At 38.0% G+C, this 24,817-nt stretch overlaps 1 protein-coding gene across 6 annotated transcripts; it reads left to right on the forward strand.

Moving 5' to 3' along the window:
- The first annotated feature begins 1,266 nt into the window (after window positions 1-1,266).
- Window positions 1,267-24,184, forward strand: hmbox1a (homeobox containing 1a). 6 transcript variants are annotated; one of them, XM_079833510.1, is made up of 9 exons: window positions 1,267-1,484; window positions 5,309-5,854; window positions 12,607-12,692; window positions 12,956-13,066; window positions 13,808-13,964; window positions 17,251-17,333; window positions 17,440-17,535; window positions 17,788-17,903; window positions 19,467-24,184. In XM_079833510.1, exons 2-9 carry the CDS (start codon window positions 5,310-5,312, stop codon window positions 19,608-19,610), a joined length of 1,338 nt encoding a protein of 445 aa, XP_079689636.1. In that variant the 5' UTR covers window positions 1,267-1,484; window position 5,309; the 3' UTR covers window positions 19,611-24,184. The 6 variants fall into 6 exon arrangements, with proteins under 6 accessions (XP_079689636.1, XP_079689639.1, XP_079689634.1 ...); XM_079833513.1 differs by having other exon boundaries at window positions 17,788-17,868; window positions 19,467-22,086; XM_079833508.1 differs by having other exon boundaries at window positions 1,357-1,484; window positions 17,782-17,903.
- The last annotated feature ends 633 nt before the right edge of the window (window positions 24,185-24,817 follow it).

Here is a 24,817-nt window from a genome sequence, read left to right on the forward strand (position 1 = left end):
CCGTTATCCCCTAACAGTTGTCCCTAACATACGCCTGCCCATACCATAACCCCGCCGCCACCATGGGCCACTCCATCCACAACGTTGACAAGTGCCACTAACACAGATTTAGACAGATTTGTGAACAATATTTGAGCGAAATAAGCCTTTTGTGTACATAGAAAAAGTCTTAGATCTTTGAGTTCAGATCATGAAAAATGGGGGCAAAATCAAAAGTGTTGTGTTGATAATTTTGTTCAGTGTATAATTGATTATTGGCTTAATGTATTAATTGTAGTCACTCGTTTCCCCAACAGTACAAAAATGTGATATTGTACATTGAGTTTGCATTAGGCCGACAGAATTCACAAAATTTACTGAACTAAGTATCATAAAGTCCAGTTACACAAATAAGGGTTTTCTTATATTGATTTCAAATACTAAGTTCAGTGAATTTTGTGAATTCTGTCAGCCTAATGCAAACTCAATGTACAATATCATATATGGTGTATATCACTTACAGAAAGTTACCATAGTTTATCATAGTTCCATAGTTTTAACACCATGTGACTTCAGTTGTTGAGATTTTACATCTGTAGTGTTCGAAAATATCTCATGCATTATTATTTTACAGTGCTAACAATAAGTGGGGCAGCTTTGGTATTTTGGTGAATGATACTGTTGTAAGAACTCATTGCGATTGCGGTAAATGTCCACTAGAGGGCGCCAGGATGTAAAAAAATAAAAAATAAAAATAAAATAAATAAATAAACACACGCAGACACAAACACACACACACGCGCGCGCGATCCCTTTTGCAGGTGTTAAAATAAGTTAGATTTCATCAAGTATAATCAAACATCGCTTTTTTATCTTTTAGTTGTTGTTTTTCCCAGACAGAAATCCATAAATATCTGATTAAGTGAGCGTTTCTATATATAAAATAATAATAAAATTACTACGTGGAACAAATATTTAGACTCCATAGGATACATATTTTAAAAAATATATATGTACGCCTCATGATTACCAGTTTCCTAAAATCATATTTCAAAAAATAAAATTGGAAAAATATAAGCAGTAAATCCCACTTTCTTTCGTCATGTCTTCAACGAATAAAAAGTCAGAAATAACATTTTTGTTCCTGCAGCAGTTGGTGAAAAATGATCGAGGATGAAACTGTACCATATTCCACTGGATTTGTAGTCCGGTGCTCGGCGAACTCCCATTGAGTGTCACTTTCCTGCCCGCCGAGATAAACTACAAGTCCCATGAAACCACCGCAGCAGTTCTGTTAATATCAATATGGCTTCTGTCAGTCAGACAAAGGCGAATCAGTTTATGCTTTGAAATGAAATCAAATTAGGGAAAGGTAGCGGGAGAGTCGGACATCGTCCTATTTTGCTGGTTCATGTCTGGCGACGGGGATTAAAAGGGACGGAAACACTGTCAGTTGAGTTGAATAAATGCTGTGGTGCACGGAGGCCCCGCACGCGCACAATCAGGTAAGTCTGAGATGCCAAATTATAAGAAAGGCGTCATTTGTTAAATCTGTCTGGAGACATGAAACATGCGTTGACGTGCAAATGACACCCGGGGGTAAAAGAGCTCGGTTCGACTGTTGGTTCGCAAAGCATGCGAAGTCACATCTGCTCTCATTCTGTGGTGGGATAGGGGTTTAGAAAAGAAATGCTTGCAACTGTGCAACAACTGACACTGTGTTGACATTGGTGTGTTGTGTCTATGCTTACCTCATTTCATTTATTATTTATTCATGTATCGTATATTTCTATATTATTATCATTATGGGCGGTATTCTTCTTCTTCTTCTTCTTCTTCTTCTTCTTCTTCTTCTTCTTATTATTATTATTATTATTATGTTTTAATAAGGTGTTGCCAGCATCTTATCATTTGCGAATAGGGTGTATATTGGGTTGAGGTGACGTATGGCACATTTTAGTGTATTTTTAGTTGCAGTGATTTTTTTTAGTGAAGGAAATGAAGTGGCACTCTTAAGAAGCTCACACACATTCGAAGTTGTCCAAGATTCCGTATATAAATAGTTTTATAGTGTATGCAATATACAATTAATCCATGATAAAACACGTACAATTATGTTATTTTTGTCTCAAAGTTAAATTGCTTAATATACTTGCAGTCATTATTAATACAGAGTGGATTTTTGAAGTAGAACAAGATGTGTGTATCCCAGCTTTTTTCCTTTTCATTGTAAGCTTCACATTGCATTACATAAATTAAGATTATTTTTTGATTTACCAACCTAACAAACTACAAAAACTGCTGATCAAGCTATATGGATTACGGTTTTAGTATACACTTTTCAGCATTCATTTAACAATAACCACAGTAAGTCTGGATGTTCCTCTAGTCCTACCATGGCCCATCAAACCTGTTCTTATGTCTAACCTTAGGACAGTTTGCATTTTCTCTGTCTGAGCGTCTTTCTGGACTTTCTGCCGCAAGCTTGTTAGACCCCTCTTTTCTATGCCATGTCATTTAATTTTCTCAATGTAAAATGAACAAAAACAAATTGAATTTTAAATGGGTAAAAAATCCTTTTGCTTCAGGTGCGTAGAGCCTAGAGTAGAGAATAATTACAAACAAGCAAGAAAATTGCAAAAACCACACTAAATCAAGTCCAGACTAAAAAAGTCTAGCAAAAAAAATAACACAATAAAATGATAAACTACATGGTGCATGTGAATTAAAAGCTAAACAAGCATGAGCAGATGTTTCAGCACGTTGCTTTCTTCAGTGCTCACATTACAACAAACATTCACCCTTTTTTTTAGTAAATTACCAATTAGGGACAATCAGCTGAATTCAATTAGAAGTTAACGTGTGTGGCACAGAATATTACAGATATACAACTGCAACAAGTATGCAAACAATACAAATATAACAAACATTATAAAGAGTTTTCTAATTCTTCATACAATTACATTTTCAGAGTGCCCAGTTTGTCCCCACAATGGAAATAATGTGGGGTAAAGTTTATAAAATAAAAGAGTTAGTTTGAGCATGACTGAATTCAGTTAATGCTTTTATATGAGGTTTAATTTGCTTAGTAGGCTTATTAGGAGCAGAGAATAGGGGTTAATAGTGCACATTATAAGCTTTCCTTATAAGTCCACTTGACAAAAACATTATGTTTATGGATTATAATTACATCCAGTGCTTTAAATCTTTTTGTTTTGTTTGATTTATTATTATTTTTATTTTTTTTAAATGTGTCAATAGCTTCAAATGAAAATGAAAAACTTTGAATGGCACCTCAAATGGCATGCAGTTCAAGTTTTGTGTGACTTGAATATTCATCTTGTTTGTGTAGCATTAAGTCCAGTGTTTCTGTATATGCGTATCATATTCGATATGTTTATAAATACAGTTTTAATTGTAGAACCACAGTGTGCATCAAGTACTTCAGAAGATGGGTCTCTGGATGGGCTGTATTTTCATTGATCAGTGGGCATGAACGTCTAATAATTACCAGCTGCCAAAAGAGGTAAACTGATATTTTAAAGATCACCGCAAGTTACATATCAAACAAATGGGCTGTAAAAAGTGTTTAAAATTGTGGAGAATAGAAGTAAAGCAAGATTCAGACTATTTTGGATGCCGTGCGTGCTGATGAAGAGAACCAGGGCATATGGACAAAATCAACTTTGATTTTCAGCTGCTGCAGAACAGATGAGTTTCCTGAAAACTGCTGCCTCCGTGTATAGTTCCATAGCTGTAATCTATAGATGCTGCCATGCATGTGTCAGATGAGACCATGAATATGCAAATAAAAGAAACAATGAGCAACCTAAACTCTAAAACTCCTCAGAGCATTAAACGGTATTAAAATTGCATGCACACCAGTAGCCTTGCATTTAATGCTTGATATAGCAAGATTGCATCTTACATTGCTATTGTTGTGATGCATTTTGCATTATTAAACATTTATTTGTCTTACTCCTACACAACTGCATGTGAGCAGGCCAGTTAACTGAGTTGGTTTGTCATCAAGTGACAGTTTAATCTGAGTAGAAACGGTTGTGCGTGTCTGTGGTTGGACCCATGTCTCCATAATGGGTGATTCTGAATTCCTCTATCATTGTGGTTTATCGGCTAGCTTGGAGGTGATTATTCAAAACCAGATTTGATGTCTAAGGTGACACCTTTGCATGTGGGATGTTCCTATATAAGAAAGATTTAGTCATCCTGAAAATATATATGTGGTGCACACATATGAGGACAATGTTGTTTTGTGACTTTGTTTGACGTTGTCCGGCTTCTACCGCTAAACGCTTGTTTGATACAGGGTTAATGTGTACTAATGTTCTTAAATGCATACAAATTACAGACTGATCTGATACTGAACGAATCCTCAACAACTCCTGTACGGATTTATTGTTGTTTTTGCTGATTTTCTGTATCCGATGCCTCTGGATAATTGAACCTTTTGAAGCTTTTTAAGGGTGCTTGGGTGAGCAGAAATCTTTTTTTATTCATTTTATGCAGCGTAAACACCAGGAGACAGTCGCACTCGCTCATCAGCAGAATTTATTCCTGAAGAACATGTCGCAGGGAAGTTGAAATCTTCATTTTGTTAAAAGGAGCCTCACCGTTTTCCTGTTTTCTTGATTGCATTACTCCGTGCCATATGGAATGCATATTGCATTGGCACGAGTTTTGCATTTGCAGCGTCATAAGTTGTAGCTTCCTTTCAAAACTCAGGCATTGACCAAATGAATTGAAATACAATGTGTTACGGGATATCAATTCAGTAAAGCGTGTGTGTGTGTGGGCAAGTGTCAGCCTGGCATTGAGAGAACTATTCTCAGACAAATGCCTGTACGGAGACTCATCCTCAGCTTCTTCACTGAAAGTAGGTTGGCCGCCTCAGATGGAATTTTTCTTGGCAGTTTTCCCTAAAGTTAACCTCCTTCCCCCTCCTCACGTGTCCCAGCTTTCTGCTGTTTAAAGTCTATTAAAAATTCTGTGGTAATGCATGCAGTGTCTTTGCCTTGACCTCAGACAGGCTCCGCACTTCTGTTGCAATGATTGGTCGATAAAGGTGTGGTGACTTTGACATTTTCTTGGAAAAATAACGCTTTAGTTAGAGCTCATGCGCATGCGGCCCCTGCTACACCTCCTCCGCTGCATTTCTTAGACTAAAGCATTGGGGTTTTTTTTAGTCTAGGCTATGTTATTGTGACTTTTATACACTACACAGCCATGTGTCGTGTTTTATCAGCATGGGTTTAAGGATTTCCTCCGACATCAATTCTCTAATGCAGCAGCTTTCTCTTTCTCTTGGCAGAATGTCCCATTATACAGATGAGCCTCGTTTTACCATTGAGCAGATTGACTTGCTGCAGCGGCTACGTCGTAGTGGCATGACCAAGCAAGAGATCTTGCACGCCCTGGACACCCTCGACCGGCTGGACCGTGAGCACGTGGAGAAGTTCGGCCACCGGCACGCCCATGGCGGAAGCGGGCCGGCCGAAGTCAACCACGGCAACAGCAGCAACACCACCACCTCTTCCAACTCCTGCACTACCTCCACTAACAACCTCGCAGCCTCTTCTTCGACGACCTCTACGGCCACGCAGACCAGCTACCGTGGCAATGGCCTCTCACCATCTCCTAGCAACAGCTATGACACCTCCCCGCCCCCGACGGTCCCCACCCCAATGCCTCTAGTAGCACCCATGGTCCAAAACGGACGGGACGGCCTCGCCCCTATGCCCAACGGGAAGCTCTCCCCGCCTCGCTTTGCTGTTAACAACACCTCCTCGAGGGCCTTCGCGTTCGAGCACCCCGATGAGGAAATGGACATCGACGACAAGGTCGAGGAGCTCATGAGGTCAGTGGGAAACTCTCCGGATGGGTCATAAACTTCTTCTTTTTCAGAAATGGTTTTGTTTAAAAAGAAAATTGTTCTTTGTATTCTCCTTTGAATGTGTGAATGTGAAAAACTGAATGGAGCAAAATAATATATATAAAAAAGCAGTGTAGTCTGAATTATGAACAGATGACTCTTAAGGCCCCGATATACTTCAAAGAATCAAAGAATGGACTGTGTCGTAATTTCGAACAAAATCAGGCCAAAACTTGGGAGTTCGAAACCGCTTGCCAAAGCAAACTTTTTCGGAAAGTAACACCTTTGTACTATCATTGGTCCGTGGCGATGTTATTCGCTCACACTTGGTCATCATTTTATATAAAAGGAAGACTGACGATCTTATCTTGCTTTCGGTTTTATTTTAACAAGGTATATGAAGACATGATTTAAACCGATGCAATACGGTCCACAGAAATTGTTTTCGGCGTGCATGTTAAGCAATGAGTGCATTCAAACCGGCAGCAGGAGCAGCGCTTGAGCAACAAGCAGGAGCGTCGCGTGAGCAGAAGTGAAGCTATTCTGCTCTGCTGACGCTCAATTAAAGTGAAAGCACACTTTTGATAGACAAAAGAAATGATTTCACACAAAACATGCTCAAAATGCACACAAGAAGCACATGTAGTGTGTTTTAACAAGAACTGGAGTATGTCAGAAAAGAAAATGAAGAATAAAAAATATTTGTAGAAGATTTACCCATTTAAACTTGTTTTAATTATTCAGTTTGGGTTAAAGTATGGTTATGATTATAAAAAAAGAGTAAACTAGCCAGAAGATATGATAAACTTTCTTTTAGTTTATGTAATGCACAGACAGGTAGCCTATAGGCTCTAGCACTAACATTACCCAAATCAAACCCAGAGTGTGCTTTTTTTTTTTTGTCCGCAAAGTTTGCTGTCTTGTAAACATATCGAAGCATGACTGAAACTACATGATCGGAGCTGTTTTCTTAGTTGTGTTTGTCGTTTACCATTTACATGCGAATGTTGTAGCCTATACCTCCCCATGTTAACAAACTTTCAAGACTATAAAGCTTATAAATGACCAACTTCTAAAAACAAATATTGGCTAGTTTTAATAAAGAAATACTTACTAATATGATATAAGTGAGCATTATATATAGCTTTGGAGCCGCTGTTGTGACGAATACTCTCGCACAACTGCAGTGACGGTGTAGTTACGCTGACGTGAAGCTCACACACTGCTCACGCTTGCGGTGTGAAACGGCCGTTAGTGTAAATATCATCTATCGCTAAGAATTTTTTTTATTTTCACTTATATTTCCAGGATTTTTCTATACATAATAGACTTCAATGGCAACCAAAATGTTGAAGGTCCAAATCAATGCAGTTTCAAAGCACTTCGAAGAGCTTCAGAGGCTCTGCATGATCCCAGACGAGGAATGGTGTCTTATCTAGCAAAACAATCAGCCATTTTCAAAAAAAATTTATATGTATACTTTTTAACCTAAATTGCTCATCTTGCGCTGCTCTGTGGCTCGCCACGGATTGCGTACCGTAAAACTTCAAATAATAGCCGAGTCCCAAATAGACGCCTGTCTCTTTTAAACGCCTGGTGTGACGACAGGTTTGGGTAAATAAAGGCCGGTCTCAAATAGAGGCCTGGTCTGTTTTTTAGTATCGGGCTGTATTTGATCTTCTCAAACCCGTCAGATCGTCTGTTCTATGTTTTGATTAGATTTCACGTGACAGACGGAACCGTTCATGAACGACTCATCACTATGGCAAAATAAAGAGGTTAACGAACTTTCAGTCTTCAGTTTTTCTTAATTCTCTCAATACCACCATGGAGAAAAGTATAATTTGACATTTAAGCTGACAGTTGTCAAATTTCAAGCGTGGGTAAAGCTGGATACGGAGCGGCTGAAAAATTCCTTTAATGCTTGCGCGCAGACGTGCAAGATCTATTTCATTAACTTCGGGATGTTATCCTTAGGTATGTGGCCTGACAGTAGCTTCTGATGGAAGCGAGGATCACCTTATCCATTGTTTCAAAGAGGGAGAGCCGTGCGCATCTGGGCCGGATCTAGTGCGAGCAAGGCAGGCAGAGTTAGCGGAGGCTGGAGAAGTGGAGGACAGCAACGAGGAGGAGGAATTCGCCCATGAACTTGTAATTGAGAATCGCGGGGATGATGATAGTGATGAATAGAGTAATTTTCTATCACATGATTGCAGTTGTTTTACAGGGTAGCCTTCATTCTTTCTTGTTGATGTGTTTCGGGCAACAAGTTCATACGCTCAATGGATTTTAGCGGTAACTTATATTGTTCTGCCCATTGCTGTCACATCTTTCCTTTTTTGTGCTGCCAATAATCTAAGACATTTCTTACATTAAATGATTTGTTAAACACATTCGAATTAATTATAAATAAAACGTAATATAATGTGGTAACCTCCTACCGTCATGCTTGAACATCTCAACACTAAATTAAAGGCCTGTCTCTTATAGACGCCTGTTTCAAATACAAGCCGGTGCAGTTCGGTGATTTGGGTAAATAGAAGCCCGGGCTATTATTTGAAGTTTTACGGTAATCACGTCGGAAAGGTCACGCTTGAAGTAGGTGGAAGTACCGCCCCAAGAGAACGTGCGAGGACTAATACAAATGCCCTTTACCAAAAACACTCCATCTTCAACTTACAAAATCGTCCGACATCATTGTTTTACCTTTTTTTGCTAAAGGACGTTTGTATTAGTCTTTGCATGTGCGCTTTGTAAACATGGGGCGGTACTTCTGCCTACGTCTAGCGTTTTTTTTTATGACCGACCATTTCGTTAGATAAGGCCCTATTCCTTGTCTGGGATCGCGCAGAGCTCTGAATCCCTTCGAAGTGCTTTGAAACTGTATTGATTTGAACCTTCAACATTTTGGTTGCCATTGAAGTCTATGATGTGGAGAAAAATCCTAGAATGTTTGGGGTGAGTAAAATCTCAGAACATTTTAATTTGGCGTGGGCGGTTAAAGGAACTAATCCTTTAACCGACCGTCTGCCAGCTGTCTCACGTCATCGAAGTCAGATAAATCCCAACACATAGAGACTCTCTCACCTAGATATTATCACATAGAAACTGTGTCTGTTCCCCAAATTAGTAAATATTAAAAACTCTCAAAACCATTTAAGGGTAAAAATGTTATTGATGTTTAACAAATAAAAAACATATATAATACAGATGAACAAATGATAAAGCTTGGGTTGCTGAATATTCGATCCCTTTCCTCAAAAACACTTATTATTAACGATATGATTACAGATCATAACCTTGACATGTTGTGTTTGACAAAAACATGGATAAAACCTGATGATTACATTACTTTAAATGAGTCCACTCCAAGGTTATTGTTTTAATCTGAAAGGCAAAGGGGGAGGTGTTGCTGTAATTTATAATAATATCTTCAGTATTACTCAGAAGTCTAGTTTCAAATATAATTCTTTTGAAGTTTTGGTGATTTTCTTAACGTTATGTAGTGCAAATGATAAATCCCGTTTGACAGTTGTGTTGGCTACTGTATACAGGCCACCAGGGCACAATACAGACTTTACCAAAGAATTTTCAGATTTTCTATCAGAGTTTGTTGTTAGTACTGGCTGCAGATAAAGTCTTAATTGTTAGTGATTTTTAATATCCATGTAGACAATGACAAAGACTAATTAGGATTGGCATTTAGAGACATTCTAAACTCTAATTTAGCGTAGGCTGCAAAGCCGTCCCCTCATTTCAAATATGGCAGGACTATCACTGCTGCCACTAAAGATTGCTTTGTAAATAATCTTCCTCATCAGTTCCATCTCATCAGCATCCCAGATAGCCTAGAAGAACTCGATGTTGCAACAGAAAGTATTGGCTCTATATTTTCCAGCACTTTAGACACAGTTGCTCATCTGTGCTTAAAGAAGATTAAAGAAAATAGTCCAACGTCGTGGTACAACGAGCACACTCGGGCCCTCAAGAGAGCAGCCAGAAAAATGGAGCCCAGTTGGAAGAAAATAAAACTGAAGGTTTTTCACATTTTGTGGAAAGAGAGCTTGATTGCAAACAGAAAGGCTGTAAAACTGCTAGATCTGCTTATTTTTTGACTCTCTTAGAAGAAAACAAACACAACCCTAGGTACTTATTTGATACATTGGCTAAATTAACAAGAAATAAAGCTTCAACTTCTAACGTTTTCAAACAGCACAGCAGTAATGACTTTATTAACTTCTTTACGTGCAAGATTGATAATCTTAGGAAGAAAATTATACCTATACAACCATCTACTACAGTATCGCATCAGACAGTACATTGTAGTGTCACTGAGAAAAAAGTCAATTCATTCACTGCTACAGGAGAAGAAGAATTGGCTAAACTCATTAAATCATCTAAATCAACAACATGTATGCTCGACCCTATACCGACTAAGCTACTGAAAGAGATGCTGCCAGAGATCATAGATCCACTTCTTAATATCATTCATTCATCTTTGTCATTAGACCATAAGCTGGCTATTATTAAACCACTTATTAAAAAAACGCAACTTGATCCTACAGAATTAGTCAATTACAGGCCAATCTCAAATCTACCCTTTCTGTCAAAAATACTAGAAAAGGCAGTGTCTTCACAACTATGCTCCTTTCTAGAAATAAATAGTATCTGTGAAGATTTCCAGTCAGGATTTAGACCGTATCACAGTACTGAGACTGCTCTCATTAGAGTTACAAATGATTTGCTCTTATCATATGATTTTGTGGTTGTATCTCTCTATTACTGTTACTGTATCTCTGTTACTCGATCTTAGCGCTGCATTCGAAACTATCGAACACAACTTTCTTTTGAATAGACTCAAAAATTATGTTGGCATTAGTGGAATTGCATTGGCATGGTTTAAATCATACTCATCTGACCGTTATCAGTTTGTAGCAGTAAATGAAGAGATGTCACACCGATCACAAGTTCAGTATGGAGTACCACAGGGCTCAGTGCTAGGACCGTTGCTTTTCACCCTGTACATGCTACCCTTGGGAGATATCATTAGGAAGCATGGCGTTAGTTTTCATTGTTATGCTGACGATACTCAGCTCGCATCTCTTCGGGCCCTGATGAAACTTACCAATTCACAAGATTGACGGAATGCATAGCTGATATAAAAAATTGGATGACTAGTAATTTCCTACAACTTAATTCTGAAAAAAAAGATTTTTGAATTATTGGACCAAAAACCTCTGCATGTAGTAACATAGAATACTGTCTAACACTTGATGACTGCTCTGTCAAGTCCTCGTTGTCAGTTAGGAACCTGGGTGTGCTCTTTGATACCAATCTTCCATTTGAAAGCCACGTTTCTAGCATCTGTAAAACCGCATTTTTCCATCTTAAAAATATATCTAAATATATTATACTCCATCACGTCTATTGCGGTCTCAAAATTCTGCCGAGTTGATAATACCTAGAATATCAAAATCAACTGTTTGCGGTCGATCCTTTTCCTATTTAGCACCTAAACTTTGGAACAGTCTTCCTAGCATTGTTCGGGAAGCAGACACACTCTGTCAGTTTAAATCTAGACTAAAAACACATCTCTATACTTTGGCATACACATAGAACATTATCAATTTCTATTATTGATTGTTAGGCTGCATTAACTAGGTCTGCTGGAACCGGGAACACTTCCCATAACACCTGATGTACTCTTTACAACATAAAAAGAATGGCATCTACGCTAATGTCAGTCTCTCTGTTTATCCCGATATTTACTGTAGTCTACCGAAACCAGATCAGATGGTGGACCTGCTCCTAGACACGACCACAACGCAGCCATAAAGTGTCGGCAGAGACCCTGTCAACTAGACTCTCCCCTGTGAAGGCCTCCTTTCCTTCCCTTCCCCTAGTCAAACGCGTGTGCGGATTGGCTAAACACGTAATGCTTGCGCACATGCCGTCACCGTTTTCACGGACTCTACTTTTTTGGGGTTTGCGCGGGGATGGTGGTGGTATAGTTTCAAAACTATTTCAAACCTATATCATGGTTTCGTTATCCGGCCACCAGGTGCTGTTGCCGTGCGGATGGGGTCCAGAACGCATTGGGGGTTTTCTGTTTTAGTTGAGGATGGTGTTGTTTACATGGCGCCAAATTAAATAACTAATCAGTTTTTACAACAGAAATTAATCAATCAAAAACTTTTTGAAAAAGGTTTTCATCTAAAACAAAATGAATTTCCTATTATAACTCTGTAAAGCTGCTTTGAAGCAGTCTGTGTTGTGAAAAGCCCTATATAAATGAAGGTGACTTGACTTGAAACAGAAGTGGTGATATTCTTTTCTTCTGTATTGTGACGTATATATGAATGAAAACAGCTTCTTGAACAAGAAAAAAATGTAGAGTGTGACTTTATCATGTCTATCAGGAATTAATTGGATCATTAGATCATTGTGGTTTGCTATTGCTGTGATCTCATGTGAGTGACAGGTTGCCCCTGCGCCAGTAAATGCATCATCAGAGAAGATATGTCCCTGCAAGTGGGAGAAGTTATTATGATTAAAGATTACGATTAAATATTCCATAAGTGACGAAGTTCATGGTGACTTTAAAGATATGCAGTAGGGACATTTTTGTTGTGATAAATAGTTATTTAAAGAATGTTACCTAAAATAGCATTGCAGTTTTTCATTTGATGCCATTTTTTTTAGTCTCAGTGTGTGTGTTTCTCTCTCTGTTGTTGTAGAATGGACAGTGCTATAATTAAAGAAGAGATTAAAGCATTCTTGGGGAATCGGCGAATATCACAGGCAGTAGTTGCCCAAGTTACAGGTTAGTGTGCTTTGGCTTTTTGTTTTCCAAATTGAAAAAATTAATATATTGTGATTTATACTGTGATTAACATTTTCCTAGTTATTTTGTGTAATAAAAAAGAGAGCAATTAAAATCACACCATGATATTTTGTTATGAAAGAAATGTCAGCTGTATCGCATGGCTGCGTTTTATCAAGGACGTGGGATTTGTCATGTCTGGCCTTAGAGAGACATATGCAAGTCAGATTTTGCCCTTATGTGCTGTGTGTCTTTCTCTGCAGGTATCAGTCAGAGCCGGATCTCTCATTGGCTGCTCCAGCAGGGATCAGACCTCAGTGAGCAGAAGAAAAGAGCCTTCTACCGCTGGTACCAGCTAGAGAAAACTACTCCTGGTAATACCAACACCAATGTCATTTACCCTTGTAGGATGTCCAATATCTTTCTAACATTTCTATCATTCATTTTAACTTTAACTCTAAACATTCCCCTAAAATCAAAAGATATTATTGGTTGAAATAACCAATAATTCTAGGAACATATCACACAATTCTAACTTTATAATTCAGTTCATTTATAAAGTCAGAATTTCGACATGAATACTCGCAATTGTGAAAGAAATTCTGTAGCCGAAACAAGCTTATAGCCATCATCTAATGGTCACCTAAAAATAATCATTAAAACACTAATTGAATTAATAGTCAAATTTAATCTTTTGCAATCTAAATGAATATCCATTTTCCATACCATACATTATAATGTTGTGATGCCTAAATTCACTTGAAACATTCAAAATTATTTATTTATTTTTAGAATTATTGAGTTTGTTTAGTTTTATTTTGAATGTATTTAACCAACATATGTCATATCAGCCATATATTGTTTAACAGCCATAACATGAATAATTATTGTGATCTTGTGCTCTGTCAGTTTCATTCAGGCTGATCTGAGGGAAGATATCAGACATTCTGTGAATAGATCATGACCCAAACACCAGAACACCAGTTTCTCATTATCATTTGCTTCCGGACACAGTGAACAGGCTTTAGTCTACCAGAAAGTCTGTCCTCAGAAGCACACAGACTGTTTCCCTTATGACACTTCATCTGATATGACGTGTCATGTTTGTGTCCCAGGTGCAACACTAGCGATGCGGCCCACCCCGATGGCCCTGGAGGACATTGTGGAGTGGCGTCAAACACCCCCTCCCATTAGCAGCACCCAGGGCAGCTTCCGTCTGCGGCGTGGAAGCCGCTTCACCTGGAGGAAAGAGTGTCTGGCGGTGATGGAGAGGTGAGAGGATGTGGTAAATTGTGTGAATGGTCAGGACAGGTTACTGCGGGTCGTACATTTCTGTAGGTTTTATTAGGTGGCACTTTACAATAAGGTTCCATTTGAACATTAATTAATGAACTAACAATGAAAAATCATTCTAAAGCATTTATTAATCTGTTAATGTTAATTTCAACATGCTCTAATATACTCAAAAATGAAAAGATCTATTGATTGACATTATTTGATGGACCTGAGCTAACAGGAACTCACAATGATGTCTTTACCATTAAATCATGTTAACAAAGATTAATAAACATGGTAACAAATGAATTAGCTCATTGTTAATTTCAGTCAATGCATTAACTAACATTATTACACGGTTCTGTGGAATACTTGATTCTGATTGGTCAATCGATTTGTTATTCCCAGATAACAACCGCCAAAGTGAATAACACACCGCTCATCCGGGTACTACGAGTTATCTTGACCGGTACTACTTGCTTAACGTTTCACTCCGCTGTCGTTGACTGTCTGGGCCATCTTGTGACTGAAAAACACTTAACCACCACAGGTTACAATGGAAGTAGGGATGAAACGATTACCGGTTTCACGATAAACCACGATACAATTTAGTGACGGTTAGTAATATCGTATAAAATTTAATTATCATTAAAACCGCGTGTGATTATCACGATTGTGAAAACTCGCGGTAAATCTTGTCCAGTCAGTGTCAGTCTGGCGCAGCGCACCGCTGTCTTTTGAATGAGAAGAAATGGCAGATGGCAGGGACAGCGCTGGGAGATTTTTCAGACTTCTAAAAGGACCCAATCTGAGGTGTGGTCATATTTTGGCGTTTACAAAAGTCCTGAGGGAAACTTAATCGAAGATGTTCACCCTGTCTGCAGAACATGCCAGAAGAAAGTCGCTGTAATAGGGGGAACACTTCAAAACTACGAACGCAAGGCAAGTGGACTTTGACCTCAATACCAAAACTACGTCTGGGAAATAATAACGTGAAGCGAACGAACAAATTAAATCAAGACTAGGGTGACATTTAAGGGATAATCAGGGCTTGACATTAACAACCGCCATTTGCGGGTGTAACGTTATTTCGGCTGCACACTATGGCCACTCTGGCTGTTGAACTTATTATAGTCTTCTCAAAAGCCACCTGTTATAATCGCGTTGCGCATTATAACCACTCACACGTGTTTCTATTGAGTTTATGAAAGCGACGTTTTGTTCAGAGCGCGCGCCGCTCTCGCTGAAATCTCTCAAAGCGGAGATAAACGTGCGATGTACGCAGGAGATTCATTCATCATACAGAGGTTGACTGTTTTTGTTCTATTTCAGCAGCGAAAATGGTTTCAAACAAACAAAGGAACCACAGCGCATCTGATATGACTGGCATAATGCTGGCGAATTTAGGGACCGTCTGTAAAGTTACATACAACATTGGTAACGTAACGTTATACACGTTTCTGACTTCAATAGCATTTGAAGGGAATGAGAGTCATAAAACTGACTGTAAAGTGTTCATCTAGGTGTCAGGTATGATACACACCTTTTGATATTTAATAAAATAAACTGTCAAATCATATGGAAATATGGATATGCATTATTTCACAAGGATACTGTTTGGGCTCTTACACAAAAATATGCTAGATTTAAATGCATCATTGCTGAACACTGATGAGAATATTGCTTGAATATATTTACAGAGATAACATTAGAGATTATATTTACGACAAATTATTATTATTTATGCGTTGCTATTGACGACGGCCATTATAAGGAAGGAAATCCCACAGAATAGAATCTAGCTTAAAAAAGTGCATAGAGCTGCTTGATTTATTTGTTGTTTGTTTATTTCAAATATAAAACTTGTTGAAATGTTTTAAGTGTGTGCATCTGTTCTTTTTGAACACTTTCATCTCATTTGAACAAAACCGTGATAATATTGATAACCGTGATAATTTGGGTCACTATAATCGTGATGTTAAATTTCCATACCGTTTCATCCCTAAATGGAAGACTTCAAGGGTTTCACGTCCGAAACTTTACTTTATAAAGTTTTAAATATGGATATTTTTCTTGCACAAACGCATCAATTTGCTTCAGAAGGCCTTTATTAACCCCCCCAGAGCCGTGTGGAGCACTTTATTTGACGGACAGCTGAATTTTTTTTATGGACTTAAAAAACAGAGCTACACTACTGCTATTATAACGCTTGGATTAGCCAGGACTTTTTTAATAGAACTCCGATTTTATTCGTCTGAAAGAAGAATGTCATATACACCTCGGATGACTTGAGGGTGAGTAAATCATGGGCTAATTTTCATTTTTGGGTGAACTAACCCTTTCAACATTAATTTCAACCTATATGGTAAAAACAAATCTTTTCAGCAATAAATAAAGGCTTATAGCAGTTTGGAACTGCTTTTCTTCACGGAAACTTTGTGTAAGAGCTAATAAAATGTTTAAACTTTAGACAATATTTTGTGTCTAATTTACTTGAGACAAGTAGCCGTGTAATAAGCAGGATAATGTACATCCAGCTGGTTGTTATCGCAGAATAAACCCCTTCGGCGTGACGCAAGATTTCTGATCACTCTTGTCAGGGTTTATTCTGCGATAACAACCGGCTGGATGTAGGGTGAATTCAGGGTGAGTGGGACACCTTTTTGCATTTAGATGACTTGGAAAAAGTGTCCCACTCTCCCTGAATTCACCCTACAATTATCCCTTACTCAACTAATGGAACCCTATTGTAATGTTACCATTTTTTAACATTACAATAGGGTTCCATTAGTTGAGTAATAGGATTAAACAATGAACATTTTGTACAACAATCAAATGTAATTAAAAAAAAATTTATATACACTATTGTTTATTTGTTTGTTTATAGTTAACTAATGTTAATTTATACATTTTGAAATGTTAAAATATATGCATTAACTAAGGTTAATTAACTTTGAATCTTATTATAGTTATCTTTTAATTTATTTTTATTATTGAATTGATTTAAATAATTACTTGAAGAAATGTTCTCAATTGAGAGATAGGCTACATGCCATTTTATTAATAATTAACTCTTTAAATAAAATATCACTGTTATTGGTATTGACTACTGAAATGTTGGTATTGTGACCAACATAAAACAGTCAACCTAAATCTAAAAGTAGGTTATCTAATCTAGGTTGAATAAAGACATAATTCAAGCTTATATTATATGCTATAAAATGTGTGAATTGCATGATGATTTCATGTTATCTGCCTTTGTTGTCTTGTATTTTTGTTCAAGTTATTTCAATGACAACCAGTACCCTGATGAAGCCAAACGAGAGGAAATTGCTAACGCCTGCAATGCAGTTATTCAAAAACCAGGTAGGATATTTAAACACAACCCCCATAAAGAAGATGAATGCATGTGTAAATGCCTGTTATCGTGGCCCCAGACATTATTGATGAGCTCTGCTGTGATTTGATTAAGGGAAGAAGCTTTCAGATCTTGAGAGGGTCACGTCTCTGAAAGTTTACAACTGGTTTGCCAACAGACGGAAGGAAATTAAGAGAAGAGCCAACATAGGTAATGTTGAAGCCCTCTGGGGACAGACAAAGCTCGAATTACACGCAGCAATGCATTTTGAATATGGACAATGTTATTATTTCCATTGCATTGTTATCACCGTGCTGCAGCTGTCTCATTCAAAATGTGCATTCATCAGAAATATTGAATTTACAGAAAAATGCCTTTCAGAAAACTCCGTTCCATCATGTTGGGTACATCCAAATGGGCTCAGATATGTTATGGCAAGGTCTGTTTTTTTCTAAGAAGCAGCAATCCTGGAGAGTCATGGGATTGATGTCCAAAGCCCGGGAGGTCATTCCAACAGCGATGAGATCGATGGAAATGACTATGGTGAGCAAGTAGCTGCTGACCAAGTTTTGGGAATGGTAAGGGATTTTTTTAAATATAAATCAATAGGGGTGTAACGATACATTGTTATATCGAGATATCGTAATATTAAAATGCAACGATATATATCATTGATGTAAACGATATGATTCGCAATATAGAGTTTTATCCAAGACTCAGCTTACAGTATTTATAAGGTATAATTCACCGAAAAATATAAATTCTGTCATCATGATTTCATTCAACTTCCAAAGACAAATTAAGATTTTTTTATGAAACATGAGAGATTACTAATGCCGCATTCACATGGGGCGTCGGCGTCAACGCTTCTCGTTTACTTTGAATGGGTGACGTCATGCGTTGACGAACTGAATTGTGGGTTCCGTTGCGTCGCTTCACTCGTGTTGCAAGCGGCAAAAGTTGAAGATTTCTCAACTTTTCAAGCGCCAACGCAGGAGTCATCCAATCAGATCACCCTATGCAAATATCCTAGAGCAGACGCTAGCCAATAGCGCTCGTTTAAAACACTAAAACGGAGAAACACTAAAACGGTCTAAAATGGAGGAAAAGCTAATAATTGCGGTGGGTAATCACCCGGTCCTTTACTACCTATCATTATTTACATACCGGGACACAAACTGGAGAGACCAGGCCTGGAAGGAGGCGGCAGAGACGGTTGGAAGGCATCATAAAAATAATATATTGTGTGGTCTAATCTAAATCCAAGTCTTCTGAAGAGACACAATGGCTTTATATGATAAACAGATTTACAACGACACGCATACTGTAGTAAACATGGACGTTCAAATGCTTGCATGATGCTCAAAAACAACATGAGTGAGTAAATGCAGAATTAAAATTTTTGGAAGAACTAACCATTTACAGTTTGGGAATAGTCTTTTTAAGTGAAAGTGAAATTGTAAACATCATTTATATTACTAGATCACATTTAGTTTTAATAGTATCATTATTCAAAGCGTTTTATAAGATTTATTCTTAAATGTATAGTGCATTAATAGTGGGAGAGGCGCGTGCATGGCTTGTCAAGAGATCCAACGAATATCTGCATTGAAAGTCATTACTCAAGTCATTACTACATTAAACTACTATATATAATGTTGAATATAATGTATAATGATGCAATGGGGGAATATTTGTGGGACCTGATGATAATAATACAATAATAGTAATAATAATAATAATAATAATGCGATAAGTATCGTATCTTGAGTTCAGCATCATGATTTATATCAAATCGTGACACGAGTGTATCGTTAGACCCCTATAAATCAACCATCCCAACATGTTTTTGCCAGAATGGCAAAGTTCTTTACTTTTTAATTTAATTAAAATGGCCAATACTGGCTAGTAATTATTGATGCATTTGAAACTTTATATTGTACAGTATAAAAAATATAATCATTTTGAGATTTGCTAAAGATTACATTCAACAGTTTTATTAAATTATTAGTGTTTAATTTCTATATTGGCCAGTAACCGATATGTTACCGATATTGTGGTTTGTATGAACAATTCCATTCAAACAGGTTTGCGGGGCAAGAGGGCTTCAGACCAATCTCTGGTTCTCTACTCCCTTATAGGACGACAACACTGGCCCAAACGAACACCAGGACCCCATAGCTTTGGCAGTGGAGATGGCTGCTGTCAATCACAGCATCCTGGCTCTGGCGAGGCAGGGCGGAGCCACCAGTGACATCAAGACAGAGGTGCTGGATGACGAGTGAGAATCTTCCCTTCGACGTGGAGCACGGAGGGAAGCCGAAGGAGAAATGTGGGGTTACGAAAATAAAGCCAAACAGTTTGTGCGTTAACTGTGATCGAGGAATATGGCCAAGTCGTGGATGACCAAAGTGAATGCGGAGGTTATAAAGACTGTTAACCCAACATTCCCTCCTTCCACCTCCCTCCTACATGTGACGCCTCAATAGTCTTTTCATTCAAACCGTTCTCCTACGCGCAGCAGGTCGGGGAGGCGCTGCGTTTGAACTGTTGATGAAACATGTTCACTTCATGAAAAAAACTTCATGCGACATATCACCCTGCCATATCCCATACTTGGATAGTGAATTTCGTCTCTCAGTTTTCCTTCTTTCAGGAAGTCTTCTTTGCAGGATATAAGAGGTCAGTATCATACTAAATGTTCACTGCCTCAGCCTCTCCAGGGAAAGTGTGTTGGGAAGCATATTCTCTCTCACTTCTTAACTTATTTCTTTATGTACGTGCAGTCCAGCATTGCTGAAATTGCATTTGAACTTTTGTACATTTGTCACCAGGGTCCAGAATTAACACTCGCCTTCCACCAAATGCGTACCAGCGGCTTTGCCAAGTAAATAAAACAAAGTTACTGGGTAGTTGTTAAGAACCGCAACATAGTAAGGTGATGTGTAAAACTACATATTTTCAAAATCGACTAGTTTATTAGATAATTAGGCTGATTTTGAACGTTTTTTGTCAGTTTACATAAAATTCTCATTTAAAAATAAATAAATAAACAGCTCTAGATGAAGCGCAATAAAATTGTATAGAATATAAGGGGTCCTAAGACGTGGTTTTAAAAATGTTTTAAAGGTTTTTACGTTTAAATAACATTATTCTAAAAGTTATTTTAACTTCATACGTAATCTTAAAAAAGACTGAAATGCTAAAAAAAACAACAGTATGAATGCAGTGCAACAGAAATTATGTATTTCGGAATATATATATTGCTGTAGTGATGGTGTTTAACCCTTTCACACGCAAGTTTAAAATATACTAGCTGAACCCCCCGCGTGAGTTCCATTATTTTAGAATGTATCGCCTTATTGTTATTATAAAGCTTTGTAATGATCATGTTAGCTGATCTATAACGTGCAATGGGCGCCACCATGTTAGTTTGCACCATAATTCAGAGAATCGTATCTGTCGGATTTACAACTAGTCAATTCATCCACTTCTCCTGAAATACATGAAAATAAGTGGCTGGTGAAGTAGGAGAAGAATAGAGTAAATTTTATTGGAGTGTCTATTTACACTAAGTGCAAATAGCCCGCCTTGTTGGCAAATGCGGTTTGCACTAACTTCGCCCACTGACATCTGGTTGGACCAGACAAAAGGATGGAAGACACTGGTTTGTGTACAGCAGCAGTAGTATAGAGGTAAAGCACGCGGCAGATAGTTTTGACATAAATCGACCTGAGGTTCGAATCCGCCTTTTGCCGAACTCGCTCCAATCCCTTTTCTCATCACATATCAGATCGGAAAAGCTTTTATTTTCTATAAAAATTAAGAAAATATTTGAAAAAGTGGAAATAAAGTGTCTAATGTGTGTTTATGTTTAGGGGAGGGCTTTATTGTCCCAATTCGCTTGTTAAGTCGTGACTTAAGGAACGCCGTTTCTGGGTCCAAGCCTTAACTCGTTTCACTTGAGAATGCCATCGACAGCCGTTTATGAGCGCTATTTATTCATATAAAATATCAGACAATTTAAAAACTTACAGTCTACACAACAGTATCTGTGCTCACAGCGTCGCAGACATTAATATTTTTACGATTCATAAAAGATTAATCACTGTCTGGCCATTTGGAAATTTGGTATGGAGATAAAGGTTATGATTATATTTTTTTTGTAGTATTACACCACATTGTGTGTGTATTTTAGCACCGTTTGTTGTTTTTCTTGTGGTATGAGACGGAGCGTTTGGACCCGGAAGCGCTGCCGCGTGACGTCAGACTTAACAACTGGATAAGGCGGCATTAATTTAATAATTTTAACAAATATAATCATTTACACTGTTATTATTGCATACTGTTTAATGTACAACAACACTGAGGTGCAAATAGTATCTGCCACTATTTATAAGTATAAATATAATCTAACTCGTGTAAATGGCAGATCGCTAAGTAATGCTGCTATTTTCACTTAGTGTAAATAGCATCTATCAATTTCAAAAATGTTATTTTCACTTAGTGTAAATAGAATCTAATTGCTATAGAGAATGGTAAATAGCCGCTGCCAAATTTTATAGTTACCTAATACCTACGCAATGTGTCCGATATGAATAAGTCGCCAATTTCTATAGTCTATATGATGCACTGAATGTTCTAATCACACCGGTGTGATCGTACACATCAAAAGTGTTAAACAAGACGTAACTTCTCCAGTAAAGGTTTTATCATCCAAAGTGTTGCATGCTACTTGAGGCATCACCACTAAAATATCTCAATTAAAAGCAAAAAAATAATAAAAACATACTTCACCTCACTAACTTAAAAATCAGTTTTTGGCCGATTAGTCGTAACTCACAACTATACATATTACATGTCTTAAGAGTGACATTCTGTCCTCGGTATCTGTTTTGACTTCGCTGTGAAAAAAATCTGAAGTTTAACTGGGATGGCGGTGCTGTTTGTCAATAATATGCGGGAAAACCAGCTAAATAATTGAATTATAATTGAGATGTTCTAAAGTACAACAAAATACAGTTTTATGACCAGAATTAAATATTTGTTTCCATGAAATTGGCAAAACGTTAATTCTGGACCCTGGTTGTCACCGTAGAAATCGCATAGAACTGTGTAGTTGCATACCATAACCGGCCTGCTGGCTTCAGCAATTACGTATTGCACTTTTAATTACTGGCGGCAGCTTATTTATGTTCCTGCCGCTACACAACTGTGCATCTCTGCAGGGAGGCATCGAGGGCCGTCTGGAAACTGAAGCCTACTGGTGAAGATTGTGCCATTTATATTTCAGCATTAGCAGACTAGAAAATCAGTTGGGCTCTTCTGCAGGCCTCTCTAAAAGCAATCAGACAACAGCCGTTTATTTCAGAACGTATATAACCTCAAAGTGTTCTACTCAGCCAATAACTGTGCAAACGTTTCAGCAGCACACGGCTGGAAAATGTTGTAGCATTGGGAATTTCTTTGTCTCAGCGAACGGGAAAACACTTGACAATCAGGATGACGACGTTCCAATATAAAAAAACCTGTTGGTGTTTGCCCTCGTGTCCAAATATGGGGTTTCTCTGGAAAGTGATGATAACTCCCCTCCATGGGGATTAATAACCGTTATTTCCTAAATTAAAGTGGATTTAACCACTCTAATAAATATCCCATGTAGTTGCTTGTTTGTTTTTTGTTTTAATAATCATAAAACGTCACTTTAAAGGGGAGGGTTATGGTGCTTTGGGTTCTTTACCCCATCATGTACTTTTTTGTTTTTTCTTTTATTTGGTACTGTTTCAAAGAAAGATAAGAGGGATGGACTACTTCAGGTTATTTTCATTTGTGCTTCAGAATTATGGTGCTTGTTTTAAAAAAGGAAAGGAGATACTAACCATGTGCCCTCTCCCACCTTTTACTGTCTTTCCTCTTTGCCTTTTAGGAAGCTGCTTTCTGTGTGTAATGCACATCATTGCAGTCACAAATAAGCTTTTTTTAGACTTATCAAAATAGCTATCAGATGACAAACCTGTGAAAAGTATCAGCTGCTTCAAAAGTTCTCTCAGAATGTCTGAAATACCATTTCAACTCATAAACACACCTTTGTTTCTATTGAGCGTAAGGACTTCAGATTTAGACTACAGACTACACGCAGCCGAAAGTGAATATTGAACATTGATATTGGGCTTCAGCCTTAATGCAAGTATTTCTAAGCACTTAAATTACAGAATGTGTCAAATCTGCCAAGACGTAATTTCTGTGAAAATTAACTGTGGGTGACGCGGTTTAATTTAACGGCAATGTTTCCAAGATACATTTATTCCATAAATCTACATAAATGTACCAACTCTATTTGCTAAAATATGTATCAAAAGAACATTGTATGTTAGGATAGAGAATATTAATTGGAAATTAAATTTCTCACTTTAGATAATTCTGCCAAGCAGAAAAAAATCATCAAATGAGACTGAACCTTTCAACCAAATTACAAGGCATAACTAGAAAAACAAATATGTTTTCCTTTATAGAGGTGACCGGGGCTAGTTGACACACTTTTTACTCCAGTGGCTATTTGTCAGCGTGAGATTATTGTTGAAAGTTAATTTCTGCATAGGCACAAACCTTGCAGACTAGTGCTTGTTGTAACACTATGTGGGGTAAGTTGTCAAAGTGGCTACCTGCTGTGTATTAAAGGCACAATATGTAAGATTTTTAGAGTGAAATTTCCAAAAACCACTAGAACAGTGTGTAGTAAACGTTGTTCGTACGGGAAGAAGGAGGCGGGAACCGGCGGACATTCAAAATATTTAATCAAAATAAAGACAAAATAAATATGGCGGCGGCAGCCCCTCACGGCCGACTGCCGCCTACACACAAACACAAATAAACACAAAGTGAAAATAAAAAGCTGCAGCCCCTCACGGACGACTGCAGCGAACACAAAATAAAACATAACATAAAATCCAGGCCTGGTCCTCTCTCGTCCCTCACTGTCGTCACTCCTCCTTTATACTCCCTCACTCCTCCGCAAGGGCCGAGATCGCTGCGGCTCGCAGCTGGCGCTCATCCTCTCTGATGAGCGCCGCCTCGTCCCGCCCTCACGGTCCCTCGGCCTCGCTGCTCGCCACACAGTGTTATATATTTAGTTGACCTGTGTATTTCTTATTTAAATCCAGAGAAATCAGCTATTAACCAGTGTTACGGACCGTGTCCTTGCGTCGCCTGTCATTGACATCATGTCCACGCTACCCTCGATTTCCAGATATGATATTCTAGTAATGTTATAACATAACATTCAACACACTCAAATTTATTTAGTATTTAACCATGTAAAACGGCACTATTACCTCACATATGCAACGAAAATATCGGAATCGGCTGACTGCAGCATAATCATAATAAAAGCTCAGAGACCGGTGTTTCGCGCAGGTCTCTCATTAGCATTCGCTCCCAAGGGCTCTCGGGGCGTCCTGCTTCATACCACCATAACGTTAATAACACTTTGATA

This window comes from Gobio gobio (genome assembly GCF_949357685.1).
Source record: "Gobio gobio genome assembly, chromosome: 13".
Classification (NCBI taxonomy): domain Eukaryota; kingdom Metazoa; phylum Chordata; class Actinopteri; order Cypriniformes; family Gobionidae; genus Gobio; species Gobio gobio.

Excerpts from the sequence above, each read along its gene's own strand:
- hmbox1a (XM_079833508.1), top strand. The coding sequence starts at position 5,310 with ATGTCCCATTATACAGATGAGCCTCGTTTTACCATTGAGCAGATTGAC. Across the intron at positions 13,965-17,250 it reads TGTCTGGCGGTGATGGAGAG|TTATTTCAATGACAACCAGT; the intron begins GTGAGAGGATGT and ends TTTTTGTTCAAG. Across the intron at positions 17,904-19,466 it reads CTGACCAAGTTTTGGGAATG|GACGACAACACTGGCCCAAA; the intron begins GTAAGGGATTTT and ends ACTCCCTTATAG.